Genomic DNA, 13,690 nt, shown 5'->3' on the forward strand with positions numbered 1-13,690 from the left:
ATTTCCACATTAGTTGCAGCCCATCTTCCAGGATCACTGAAACTAATTGAAACCAATTGTGTAGAGTAGTCGTATTGCTGGGAGCCCATGTCTAACCATCTCCCAACAAATGGTGAATGCAAGCCATAAAATACTACTGCTTGCTTAATTTCTTTTAGATCGTTCAAACTGATGAGTTTTCTTCTACAGTTTTTGAATCCTTTTGGGCATTTTAAAACTTTTTGTTTGTTTGTTTGTTTGGGTTTTTTTTTGTTTTTGTTTTTCAAGACAGGGTTTCTCTGTAGCTTTGAAGCCTATGCTGGAACTAGCTTTTTTAGATCAGGCTAGCCTTGAACTCATAGAGATCTGCCTACCTCTGCCTCCCAAGTGCTGGGATTAAAGGCATGTGCCGCCACCACCACCTGGCAGGCCTTTAAAACTTGATGGTTTGTCAGCAGTAGAAAGCTAAAACCTTTGGTAAGTTATCTCTGACTCTAATAGGTACTGCTGATGTTAAATCCTTTGCTTCTACCTTCTCTCCCTGTTCATCAGCTCTGATAATTTCCTCAACCGTTTCAAATTTTTTACCATTGTCTTTTGTAAAGCCTGAATCTCTTGACCTGATTTCATTGACACACATAACCTCTGGTCCTCATTCTGCATATAGGATTCCAGGGTATGAAATTTTTCCATTCAGGATAACTTCTCATCCTTGGATATCATTTGGATGGCGTGCAGATTGCCTTCCTTCAGAGATATTCTATCTCCTAACTTACAACTTTTTAACAGATTTTGGTTGCCAAATTCAACAGTATGAATCCTTTCAGATAATTCCTCAGTACCCTTTGACATGTATTGAATTTTGTCTGTCAATTGTTACCATTTCTAATAGTATTAATTTTTCATCTAACTTTTGATTTTTGATTTTGATTTTATTAATTTGGTCAGCTAGTTCATTAGTCTATAAAGACTATATCGTTTCTAAAAGTGCCTGATTCTTGACTCTGTTAACAAACCATTTTCTTAAGGATATAATATGAAAAACAAAGCTAAGTTCCGATATCCAATAAATTGATGCATCAGAAAAACCATATAAGCCTTGCAGAATGCCATCCATAGTATAAGCATAGTATAAGGGTTATTAATTCCTAGATGGTAATATTATCTGCAGTTATGTAACTTTCAAATTTATTGATTTATTTATTAACCAAATAAAGTTACCTCCATTATGAGATTTAAGTTTAAAGTTACCTCCATTATGAGATTTCAGTCAATTGTTGTAATAATTTTTGTTAGCCAGCAGGTATTGCAGCTGCAGGTGCATGGCGGAGATACGCAACCAATGGGGACATGAATAGTCCCACTCGGTTCCACATTGGCACCAAGAGCAATTAAATCAATTCTGTACATGGAGAGAGTTTTTTGGTGGCCAGAATATCAGAATGTTAAGGAACTCGGAGCTAGTGAGCAGTGAGCCATGAAGCAGAGAAAGAGGGGGCAAGGGACATGGATGGACACATGGTGCGTGTGTAAGCCAGGGGAATTACCATGTCATCGCATGGTAGCAGGTGAGGTCAAGCCAACCTGGTCTATTCCAGAACAGTGGGCCATTGTTTCAAAAAGAAAAAGTTAAAATTTTCTTTTTATAATTTACAGTATCTTGGCAGAATTATTATTTATAATTAATTTCTTAATTCCCCTTCATTAGCTTTGCCCACAGCCTGTTCAGTTCCTTTGTTTGGCAGAATTCTACAGAATGTATTTTTCCCCTACTGAGACTTTTATGCCTGTACTGATTTGTTTCTGGTGCAGCTTGTCCTATACTGTGTATGAAAAAAACATGTATTTTATGATACATTATTGTGTAGTGTGTACTTTCTGTGAAATTTAGAGGAAAACCAGATTCAGTGATTTAACAGTGCCTCCCCCCCAGTTTAATTAACTAGCTATTGTTCAAGCAATAGTAATGCTATTTCTCCTTTGGCCTTTTAGACTTGTTGGCCCCAAAGTCAGTTTTATGGAGAACTCATTCATTATTTATGTAGTTTTTCTTGACAGGGTTTGTCTTAGGGTTTCACTAGGAAGAGACGCCTTGACCATGGCAACTCTTAGGAAGGAAAACGTTTTGTTGGGTGATTTACAATTTTAAATGTTTAGTCCGTTTTCATCAGGGTGGGATGTGGTGGTATGCAGGCAGACATGGTGCTGAAGAAGGAACTAAATCTTGGTCCTACAGGCAACAGGAAGTGAACTGAGACACTGGACATGGCTTGACCTCAAATCCCACCTCCACCAAAGTCACCTCTATTAGTGCCATTCCCTATGAGCTTATGGGAGCCAGTTACTTTCATTTACATTCAAACTAACACAGATTTTTTTGTATTTTTTTTTTTGAATTTGTCTCTCTCTACTTTCAACTTTTCTAGGTGACTCCACCTTTAGTTCTAGCACATGGGAGGTAGAGGCAGGCGGATCTCTGAGTTTAAGGCCAGCCTGGTCTACAGAGCGAGTTCCAGGACAGCCAGGATGGCACAGAGAAACTGTGCCTCAAAGAACTTTAGCAAATGTTTCTATATATATAATCTACATTTCAAGAGAAAAAACCTTACATTGATCTCTGAGAGCAGGATGGCTGCTTCTATACCATACACCATATCCCAGATGTTCAAAGCCTGAAAGAGCAGGATTTCCTGTTCTTTCTGTACAGAAGGTAGCGTGGCCAGACTTTTTGATGTGAGTCTTGGCTGGTGTCCGTGTTTGCTGCTTGTCCACAGTCCCAGTGAGCCTGTTAAAGCAGACAGTCAAGAGCAAGGCCCTTCTTCCCTCTTTCACTTTGAGTCCAGTTAGGTACCATATCTTTTCTTGGCCTTTCCCAGTGTTTCTTTTGTTGTTGTTGTTTGTTTTGTTTGTTTGGGGTTTTGTTTGGTTTGCTTTTCAAGACAGGATTTCTCTCTTTAGCCCTGACTGTCCTGGAACTTGGTCTGTAGACCAAACTGGCCTTGAACTCAGAGATCCACTTGCTTCTGCCTACCACATGTGTGTGCCTACTGCCAGGCTCCTCTCTGTCCTAATCCATAAAACAATACTTAAACACGAAGGCAGGGACTTTGGAAGATGACTCAGTAGGTCAAGTATTTGCTGAGGAAGCATGAGGATCTCAGCTTGGATCCCCATAGATCCAAATAGAAGCCAGGAGCGCTGTCATGGTTCTGTGATCCCCAAGCTGGGGATAGAGACAGCTGGAGCCTGGGCCTCACCAACAGACTAGCCAGTCTACCTAAAAAGTGGACTTCAGGTTCATTGAAACAGGGTTTCAATCAATAAGGCAGAGGAGAAGATAAGGGAAGATACTAGGAGCTAACCTCTGGCTTCCACACGTTCAGACACAGGTGAGCACCCCTCCATACATTATACATGGACCCCATACATACACACAAATTAAGGGCATAGGAACTAAGTTTATATGTATGAAAATGACTAAAGAGGGAGGCAGGAACAGTTGCTAGCATGTACAACATCCAGGGTTCCATGTCCAGCATTCCTAGACCAGGTGTAGTGGTGTACACGTGCAGGCCCAGAGCATTAGAAGTTCAGGATCAGTGGGATAAATGAGACCCTTGCTCAAAAAAAAAAAAAAATTATAATGAAATTCATTACTTTGTATACTAACTAAAAATAAATGAATGAAAACGGAAAAGAATTTCCCAGAAACAGATAAAAATCAACTAGCTATTTTCTGACCATAGGAGACTGTAGGAGACAAGGAAACTGAAGCTCTGTGCTGCACTGTGCACGGTAGCAGCTACCAATCTTGTGACTTATGAATGCTTGAAATGTGCTATTTAAATGCTGATCTGCTTTCAAAGTCCAAAAAAAGTAAAATATTTTATTATTGATTTTAGCATTTTGTGGTTGAGGACATTTCTCATGGGTCCTGGGATCACTACCCAGCGCTAATAGTGACTTTAATGTTTTGTGTATGTTGAGATATTTTTTACATGTGAGAATATTTAAGGTATATTGAGCTAAGTAAAACATATTATTAAAATTAATATTACTTTTATTTTTTTAAATGTTGAAAAAAATTAAATTGTATGTGACTTACATTATATTTAAAGTCTAGAAATTCCCAAAGGAAATTTGTTTATCTATTTACTGAGACCAGGCTGGCCTCAAACTCAACTCACTGATCCACCTGCCTCTCCCTCCTAAGTGCTGGGGTTGATGGCGTGCTGAGAGCTATTTGTGCGCTTGTACCCTCCTCTAACACGTGTGATAGGCAGTGCTGGGGTTGGAGTGCTGAGGGCCTTGGTCAAACCTGTGGTGCTCAGCAACGCTTTGCTGCTGAGCTAGGTTTATATCCTCAGACCGTTTTCACTGCTCTGAGACAGGTTCTCACCAAGTTGCCTAGACTGGGCTTGAGCTAGCGGTGCTCCTGCTCCAGCCTCCTGAGTAGCGGGGACTACAGACCTGTGCCTGCCGTAGGCTGCACAGACAGGCACTACTGAAGCAGAAGTGTGCCTCTACTAGGGAATTTTACTTCAGTCTAGTCTTGCTTTGCTTTTAATTTATTTGTCCAAATTTCTTGATGCCTTTTGTGTTCCGGTTCCCGGTATCACTTTGTACTGTGTGTAGTACAGATGAATATGGCCTCGTCATTAACCTGTTCCACGTAGCTAAGCACTGCAGATAATCCTATCAGGAGTTAGATCAAAGGCTCTGGGTGCGTGAAGGCGGAAGGCTAAGCACCTGAGGGGAACAACTTGATTTAAAAGCATAGGGATGGTGTCATTTGGTCCTACCATGGGTCTCTTCCATTTTTCCTCATAGGTGCAGAGGAACTAACAAAAGTTGGAGAAGCTTGGTAAGAGATAGCAGGATCATAGTTTACTGAGGATCAAGTGGGAGAGTCAGGCATCTCACTAGCTTTCTAATTTTGATCACACTTACGGAGTTGCGTTTACACAAAACTGAAATGTAACTGGGGGTGGTGGCATGTGTCTTTAATCTCAGCCCTCGGGAGGCAAAGGAAGCCAAGTTCACGTGTGTTCCAAGCCTGCTTAGGGATATATAGTGAGACCTGTTTCAGAACAACAACGAAACTGGAAATATAAGAGGATAGGCTAAACATACAGCTTTCTGGATGGCCCTGCAGAGGAGCAGTCTGGGCTGAAGTGCTTGTGTTTGTGTTTCAGATGGTGACCCTCTTTCAGATGTGGGTTGTTCCCCTCTATTTCACAGTGAAGCTGCACTGGTGGAGGTTCTTGGTGATCTGGGTCTTCTTCTCTGCTGTCACAGCCTTTGTCACCTTCCGGGCCACAAGAAAACCTCTCGTACAAACAACACCAAGGTAAGAATTTGGGTAAAGCCTGGTTTTCTCTCTCTGTATGTCTTCTTCCTTTTAAGATTTTTTTTTCTAAAAAAAATTACCCATTTTAGTGTTTTCCCATTTGAGTGCTTTATCTGTTCCTATATCAGTGGACCATATGCTTGCATGTACTACCTGTGGAGCCCAGAAGAGGGCATCAGATCCCCTGGAATTGGAGTTACAGACTCTGAACTGACTTACAGGAACTGAACTTGGATCTTCTGCAAGGGCAGCAAATGCTCTTAATCTCTGAACCATCTCTCCAGCTCCCAAGCCTGGGATTCTTGAAGTGAATCTGTTGGAAATCATGGAAGGGGAAGAAGATGGGTTTAAAATGGAAATCAAAAAACCTTTTTAGAAAAATACATATTTTTTAGTCTGTCTGCCAAAGTGCACTGGTGCAGGGCCTCTCTAAAACAAGCTGATTGGGAGACCCACTCCCCAGTCCCATTTTCAGAATCCCAAATATTTTTGTGTCCTTCAGTTGATGCTTTACATCCTGAGTTGTTGGTGTTAAAAGTCCACACCGCATACAAGGCCCTGTGATCGCCATGGTCTCACGTTAGCAGCCTCCTTTCCTGTGGCCCCTTCTCTCACCTCTGAATTAGATCTCCCACTGTGCTGTTTATGAAGACCCTGCAGTTGCCATCATTCCTCATCACAGTTTCCAACAAGCTATTATGTCGAGTCTCTGTCTCCCCCACAGGGTCTGGCACTTATTAGCCTGCTCTGAATTTTTGTTGAATGAATAAATGACTGTCAGCAAATTTGCAGTGGCAAAACCATTGTCTCTATAACCCTTTGTTTTATCCAAGTGTGTCTCTTGTTTAATCCTCCCAGCCAGCTTGTGGGGTCACTTAAGATCCATACCAGATAGGAAAACATACTTTTCTCACTCACTCATTCATTCAACAAGCACAGCTGTGTGCCAGGCCCTTTGGTGAGCACTGGGGTACAGAGCTGGATAAGACATGGTCCCTGCCCTCAAGGAGTGCTCGGTTTAATGGAGGAGAGGGTCAAGGAAGCACCTGTTGGAGTGCATATGGTAAGTGCCATGAGAGGCGTGCATGGGCTGACGCCTACCAGGAGCTGCCTAGCCTGACCCACAGTCTCTCTGTTTGCAGACTACTCCTTCTGTGCCCCCTGTTTTCTGTTTACTACACACCTTTCTCTGACCTCCTGACTGTCACTGTGAGAATGCAGGTGGTGCTCTAGTGCCAGGTGGATATGGGGTAGGAGTACCCAGCATTGTAACTTGTGAAGAGCGGAGCCTTGACTTTCTGAGCCTTGAATGGTTCATCCCTAAAGATGTGATAAATGCTCAATTTCATATAAAGCAATTTTCCAGAATTAAAGCACACTATCATATGTGGGTGACCAAGTGCTGGGCACGGTGATATAGGCCTGAGCCCCAAGGAGACATGATTGTGGGTTTGAGGTTAGCTGGGCTCCAGAGAACCAGTTCAAGGGCAGCTTGCATTCCATAAAGTGTGATAGTGCAGATGGTAAAGATACTGCTTACTTAAGTGTGGTGACCAGTTTGATCAGAACCCAGTAAAGGTAGGAGAGTACTTCTCTGCGGAGTTGCTCTCTGACCTCCACACTTGTGCCACACAAATACACAAAGTCACCAGTAACAAACAGTATGATTGAAGTAGTGTTAGCAATATGGAAAGTTGTTTTATGTTATGTACATGACATTGATGGTGCTTCCCAGTTTCATAAATGACATAATTTATTCATCTAACTTTAACGTGTATATTACAGGAAATAGGCTCCATACACCACAGTGAGAAAGGTAATTTGCTTTTGCCATTTGTGCAAAGAAGTGTGCTTATTTCAGAAATATGATTTGACCCATCTCAGCTTATTTAACAAGTAAAAGCTTACGAATCTAAGATGAGTATTAGAAGTCTAAAATTCTGTGTCTTTTCTGCTTTCTCTTTTCCTTATGATCAGTGTAAATCCTCGATAGTATAGCTATGTGTGGTTTTTAGCTCAGTACTGCAAGGTGGTTGGGGCCTTTCCGTAGCCTGAGAAGCCTGCTTAGACAGAGCAGGCACCTAAGTGTTCATCCTGGGGTCCAGCGGAGACATAGTAAGTCAGCTCTTGGGAAGAAGGAAAGCTTGGGCTGGTTACTCAAGCAAATTCCTGGACTGCTCATTTGCTGTTACCTCAGATAGGTGGTTAGTGATTGTCTTAGAGAGGGTTTATATTGCTGTGATAAAACCACCATGACCAAAGCAGCTTCACTGGGGAAGAAGGGGTTTATTTGGCTCACATTTCCACAACACTGTTCATCACTGAAGGAAGTCAGGACAGGAACTCAGCCAGGCAGGATCCTGGAGGCAGGAGTTGATGCAGAGACCATGGAAGGGTGCTGATTACTGGCTTGCTCCCCATGGCTTGCTCAGCTTTCCTTTAAAACCAGGACCACCAGCCCAGGGATGGCTCCACCTGCAATAGGTAGGTAGCTTCCACATCAATTACTAGCTAAGAAAAATGGCCTACAGCCCTGATCTTATGGAAGCATTTTCTTCCTTCCTTCCTTCCTTCCTTCCTTCCTTCCTTCCTTCCTTCCTTCCTTCCTTCCTTCCTTTAATTAATTAATTTATTTTATGTATAAGTGTTCTTTATGCACATATGCCTTTATGCCAGAAGAGAGCATCAGATCCCACTATAGATGGTTGTGAGCTGCCATGTGGGCACTGGGAATTGAACTCAGGACCTCTGAAAGAACAACAGTGCTCTTAACCGCTGAGCCATCTCTCCAGCCCAGGGTCACTTTAGCTTGTATCAAGGTGACATCGTACTGTCCAGCGCAGCGGCTCCTGCAGCACTTACAGAGGCCTGGTTCATACCGAGCCTCTCTCCTTCCTGAATCCAGCTGGAGTTCACCACTCAGATTCCACACTGCGTGCCACTGAATCCTGGGGTGCACTGCTTACCCTCAAGGATGTGAAAACCCTACTCTTCCCCAGCCATATACAATGCATTAAGCCAGGGGTACTGTTTGAGTACCTTCCTCATTTCTTCTCCAACAAAAATGTCATTTCAAAAATATCATACCTAGTATGATTGGCCTTATGGGTGGAAGCAAAGCTGTAGCAGCCTAACCAGAACCCATGTACACACTGTAACCAGTTCTAGCTCTGATTCATCTTCCCTGGATTGTCTTCTGACAAGAATAGCAAGCCTTTGCATGCTGTGTTCTGAAGGTTCTTAGTTTTTTACTTCCTTACCCAACTAATCTAAATTTGAGAGGTGGTGGCTTGGGTCAGCTGTGTCTTTTATTTACTTGAGACTGATGCTTGTTTTTAGGGATCCCTTTTCTTGGTCCCGGAAGATACAAAATGTTCTTGAGAGTTTGATGGATTAGGAGTATTTCTACTGTTGAGGATGTGAACAACTTTTGACAGTAACCAGAGGTGCCCAACAAATCCTGAGCATTGAACCTGACCCCCCCCCCATTGATGTGAGAAGGGGTTCTGGGTACCTAGTGGTCCTAAGGCCACCATTCTGTGCCTGCTGTGCTGACTTTTTATCTCTTTCCTCTAGGTTGGTTTATAAATGGTTCCTCCTAATCTATAAGATCAGCTATGCCACCGGCATTGTTGGCTACATGGCTGTCATGTTTACCCTCTTTGGTCTTAACTTATTATTCAAGTGAGTACCCTTTGCTTTTACATTTTTCTGGTATTTAGAGAAGAATGGCTGGAGGTTCTGGGTTTTAAAAAAGAGAACCTGGTATAGGTGGCAGCCCTCTGTGCTGTTTTGCTGACAGAGAACATTGAATATCTAGATACAGACAAAGGCTAGAGTCCCAAATCATTGCTTTTATATTTCCCAAAAATTAGTATTCAGTGGAAAAACATAACAAAAGTAAACATAATTACCCATAATTCTATCCTTTAAGAATAGTTTTCATCTTTGTATACTCTGCCTGACTAGACTAGGGACTAGCAGAATTCCACCTAGGGCTTCCTGCGTTACACTGTCGTCAGCCTTCTAGACGGTCTACACCAGGTCCTCTGCCTGCCCACAGACGACACAGAAGTCAAGCGCTCCTGGACATAGAGGCTGGACAATAGAGTGAGCCAGTCCAGAAGAGGATGAAGAAATACTATGTACTGTCGGTCAAGGGGAGTCCCCAGCCAGGCCTGGTGATTCCAGTTACTCAGTAGGCTAAGGCAGAAGCATTCAAAGTACAGTGTCTACCTTGGCAGTCTGGGTGGCTTAAGCCAGATCCTGTCTCAAAATTAAAAATAAAAAATGGACTGTGGTTATAACTTAATGGTAGAACTTTAGGTCTAGATGGGCAAAGTTGAATCCTCAATACTGAAGAAGGGAAAATGGGGGTGGGGGAAGAGTCTCATGTCTGGGACAGTGACTCAAGATCACGTCTTAATTTATGGCTGGACAGACGTTGTCTGAGTCACTGTTCTAGTGCTGTGAAGAGACACCATGACAAGGCAGCTCTTATAAAGGAAAGTAAGTAAGTGCAGGCTTACTTTGAGTTCTAGAGAGTTTGTCCTCTGTCATCATGACGGGGCAGACAGGCCCGGTGCTGGAGCAGTAGCTGAGAGAGCCTTACATCCTGACCTGCAGGCAGCAGGCGGAAAGATTCTGGGCCTGGCAAGGGCTTTGGAAACCTCAACAAAGCTGCCCCTCCTAATCCTTCCCAGTTTCACCAACTGGGGACCAAGCATCAAGCATAGGAACCTATGGAGGTATTCTCATAAACCACCACAGCTACTAACTTTTCAGTACACTTTAGGCTGGAGAATGTTTAAAAGTTTACTGTCGGGCAAATAAAACTAAGTACTATGTTATAGAGTGAATGGATACTCCTAGATCTCTTCCTTGCAGGAGGAAAATAGGCTGAGAGAATAAACAGACTCCAGAAAGGTTTAGGATTAGTTCATTTAGACTCTAATACATGTCTTAAACAGAGCGATGCTGGGATTACAGGTGTACATCACCATGCCTAGGAAATGTTATGTTTTAAAGATGTATCTTTTATAGTTTCTTTACTTGTTTAATTTATATGAGAAAATAAATTAAAGATCTTGACTATTTTAATTTTGTATTTATGAGTGTTTTGCATGCATTTGTACATACAGGCACCTACAGAGGGCCAGAAAGGGGTGCGAATTCCTTGGAACTAACATTATAGTTGTGAGGCCATATGGGTGTCAGGAACTGAACCTTGGTGTTCTGCAGGATTAGCCAGAACCTGACGACTTTTTTGCTGCTGATCAGGTTGATTGGTGTAAGATGAGCACTGGCCAGTGCAAGGGCACTAAGCATACTCACAACCATGAGTGAATACATAGAGTTCTTTGTAAAAGTATGTTAGCCAAGATAGTTTTCTACAGCATTCATAGACTCTAGACAAATTATATTGGTGCTTAGAGTTTTTAAACTAATGTTATAGGAAAGATCCATATTTTCTTAGTAAATAGGCTTGAACCAAAATTTAACTTTGGTGACCTTATACAGAATATGTACATGTACAGCTATTCTATAGTGACAAATATGATGGGGAATATTACTAAATATTTAAATATGTAAATATTTACTAATTTTACACCCCTCCAAACCTATGTTTGATAAACCCTTTCTGTAAAAGTGATGTGAATAGTTTAGGTTGTATGGAAAAGTCGAGGAAAACCTATCTATTATGTGCAGTACTTACATGTGAAGAGAGAACGCTCCTGTCCTGCTGTGTCCTGCTTCCTTGGAGGCCCAAGAGCATATTTCACATATGAAAGATTTACATATTGTGCAATTGCTGTCAGTTCTGACATTCCCAGAAGAGACCTGGCAAGAGGCAGAGAGTCCTTTCAGTCTCTACCTCTGATATACCAAGGGCATAAATGTCCTGCCTGTCCTTTGATGGGTTTAACCATGTCAGCTTGTTTTGTTTGTTTGTTTGATCAAATCCCCATTACTTGGTATCTAGCATTTGCCAGTAGTGGAGTTGCTAACACATAACTCCCAAAGATTCTCTGGGCAAGCACAAAGCCTGGCTGCCTGTCATGTCGGACTGGACCTACAGACAGGGTTGAGACGAGGAACCAGGTTCACGGTACAGTGATGCACCAGCTTGGTCTTCTCAGCTCATAGTAATATATTTCTCAAGAGATATTTGTTGACCATGTTAAAACAGCAAACTGGATTTGTTCCTAATTTAATAACATTTACTCTAGCTTTTGAGCAATCCAACTAAATTTAGGCTTTGCCTTGAGTGTCCTCAAGCAGAATCCCAGGCAGCTGGGTCTCAGGACAGGCCTTACTGCCTTGCTGCTTCCCTTGCAGGATTAAACCAGAAGATGCGATGGACTTTGGCATTTCTCTTCTCTTCTATGGCCTCTACTATGGTGTTCTTGAGCGGGACTTTGCAGAAATGTGTGCAGACTATATGGCTTCTACCATAGGGGTAAGTTCAGCAGTGCTTTTTGTGTGTGTGGAAACAAAGTCTTGCTGTGTATGTAGCCCAGACTGGCACCTTGGACCCAGAATTCTCTGGAGGCCTCAGACTCTTGAGCCCTAGGATTACAGGTTTCTGCCGCTAGGCACTGTTGTCTGTGCTCTTACGAAGCCTCCTGCTACTCCACATTGTTCAGGCTAGCGTCACTTACTTGCTGTAAGGCAAAGGCACTAAAATGAGATAAGCCATATAAAAAATCTTTACGGCCTGGTGGTGGCAGCTAATGCCTTTAATCCCACCACTCAGGAGGCAGAGACAGGCAGATCTCTGTGAGTTCAAGGCCAGCCTGGTCTGTAGGGTGAGTTCCAGGACAGCTAGGGCTACACACAGAGAAACCCTGTCTCGAAAAAGCAAGCAAAAATAAAACAAAAACTTTTAGGATATGGGTGGTATGCATTAGAGATTTCGTCCTTGAAATTTAAATAGTACCTAGGAATTTTAACTTTAGCATCAACATAGGAAAGAAATACTTTACTTAGTAGGAAGTTAACATTCATTTAAGAAACATTTTTTTAGTACTTCACATGTGCCTGAGACCTGTGCTATGTGTTGGACTTACAAATGTATCTGAAAATAAACCGTGTCCCTCTCTGAGGAACTATCAGCAGTATTTTTTGCTAGTAAAGAGGTAGTTGTTTTATTTAGTCGTGTGTAGCCATCCATAATCCAAGTGTCAGTGAATAGCCATGAAGCATATTTGTGCAAGCAACACTAATTAAACCTAGTGGGTCACACACACAAAATCTGAAAATAAATGTTAAAAAATGGTCCTTGCCCCAAACGACTTCACTCACTATTGAGAAAGGTAAATACTAAAGCAATACATGAGTATGAAACTATGTATGTATTACGTATTGTGAAGGAAAGGCTCATGATGCCATGGACACACATGACACTGACACATTTAACCTCAAAGGTGGCTATTACACATTTGACCTCATCAACCTCAAAGATGGCTTCCTCAAAGAATGACTTTTGCATGAGTAGACATGAGTGACAAAGTGTGCAGTGTCCAGAGGAATGGCATCCATAAGAGTCCTGTCAGCAGGATTGAGTGTGCGTCAGGTTTTTCCTTCCTTTTTTTACACGTGTGTATGTGCATTTCTGTGTGTACGCGTATGCATATGCCTTTGGGAGTCACAGGCCAGCCAGTCAGAAGCTGCCCACCCTGTGTTTTGAGACAGGGTCTCTCGTTGGCCTGAGCTGGCAGATTTTGCTAGGCTGGCCGGCCAGCAGGAATTTGTCTCTACCTCCCCAGTGTGAAGATCATGAGTGTGCACCACATCTGTCTTAGTGTGTAGTATATGTGTGTGCTCAGGTGCATGCACATGTGTGTCTACATGGGTGCAGGAGGCCAGAGGTCAAATTGAGGTGTCTTTCCCCATCACTCCCATTTTACTTACTCTTTTTGTTACTGTTCCTTGTTGTTGCTTTTTGAGGCAAGGTTTCTCTGTTATGTACCTCTGGCTCTCCTGGAGCTTAGTACTGTACACTAGGCTAACCTTGAACTCACAGAGAGCTACCTGTTTCTGTCTCCCAAGTGCGTTTTATTTATCCTTAATTATTATTGACTGTGTGCATGTGCCATGACACTCATGCAGATCGGAGAACATGATTGTGGAATTGGTTCCAGGGGTCAAATTCAGATCATTGGCCTTGCATAGCAAGTGCTTTACAATGTGAGCCGTCTCGATAGTCCTCCACTTTAATTTTTACACTCAGATCTGCCACTGAACCATGCGCTCATCAATTCACCTAGGCTTGCTGGCCAGTGAGATGCAAGCATCCATCTTTCTCTGTGCCCCCCCACCTCCACCTCCTGCATTGAGTTTGCAGACACACACTGCTGC

The 13,690-nt window shown here is 42.5% G+C and overlaps 1 protein-coding gene across 2 annotated transcripts in view; it reads left to right on the forward strand.

The window, feature by feature from the left end:
* Nucleotides 1-13,690, forward strand: part of Rnf121 (ring finger protein 121) — a 61,054-nt gene that overhangs the window by 35,737 nt on the left and 11,627 nt on the right. For both annotated transcript variants that reach the window (XM_048429643.3, XM_048429642.3), the window contains exons 4-6: nucleotides 5,175-5,329; nucleotides 8,906-9,013; nucleotides 11,669-11,789. In XM_048429643.3, the coding sequence (XP_048285600.1) occupies nucleotides 5,175-5,329; nucleotides 8,906-9,013; nucleotides 11,669-11,789 (384 nt within the window). The remainder of the gene's footprint in view (nucleotides 1-5,174; nucleotides 5,330-8,905; nucleotides 9,014-11,668; nucleotides 11,790-13,690) is intronic.

The sequence above is a fragment of the Myodes glareolus genome, chromosome 7 (genome assembly GCF_982192425.1).
Source record: "Myodes glareolus chromosome 7, mMyoGla1.1, whole genome shotgun sequence".
NCBI lineage: Eukaryota > Metazoa > Chordata > Mammalia > Rodentia > Cricetidae > Myodes > Myodes glareolus.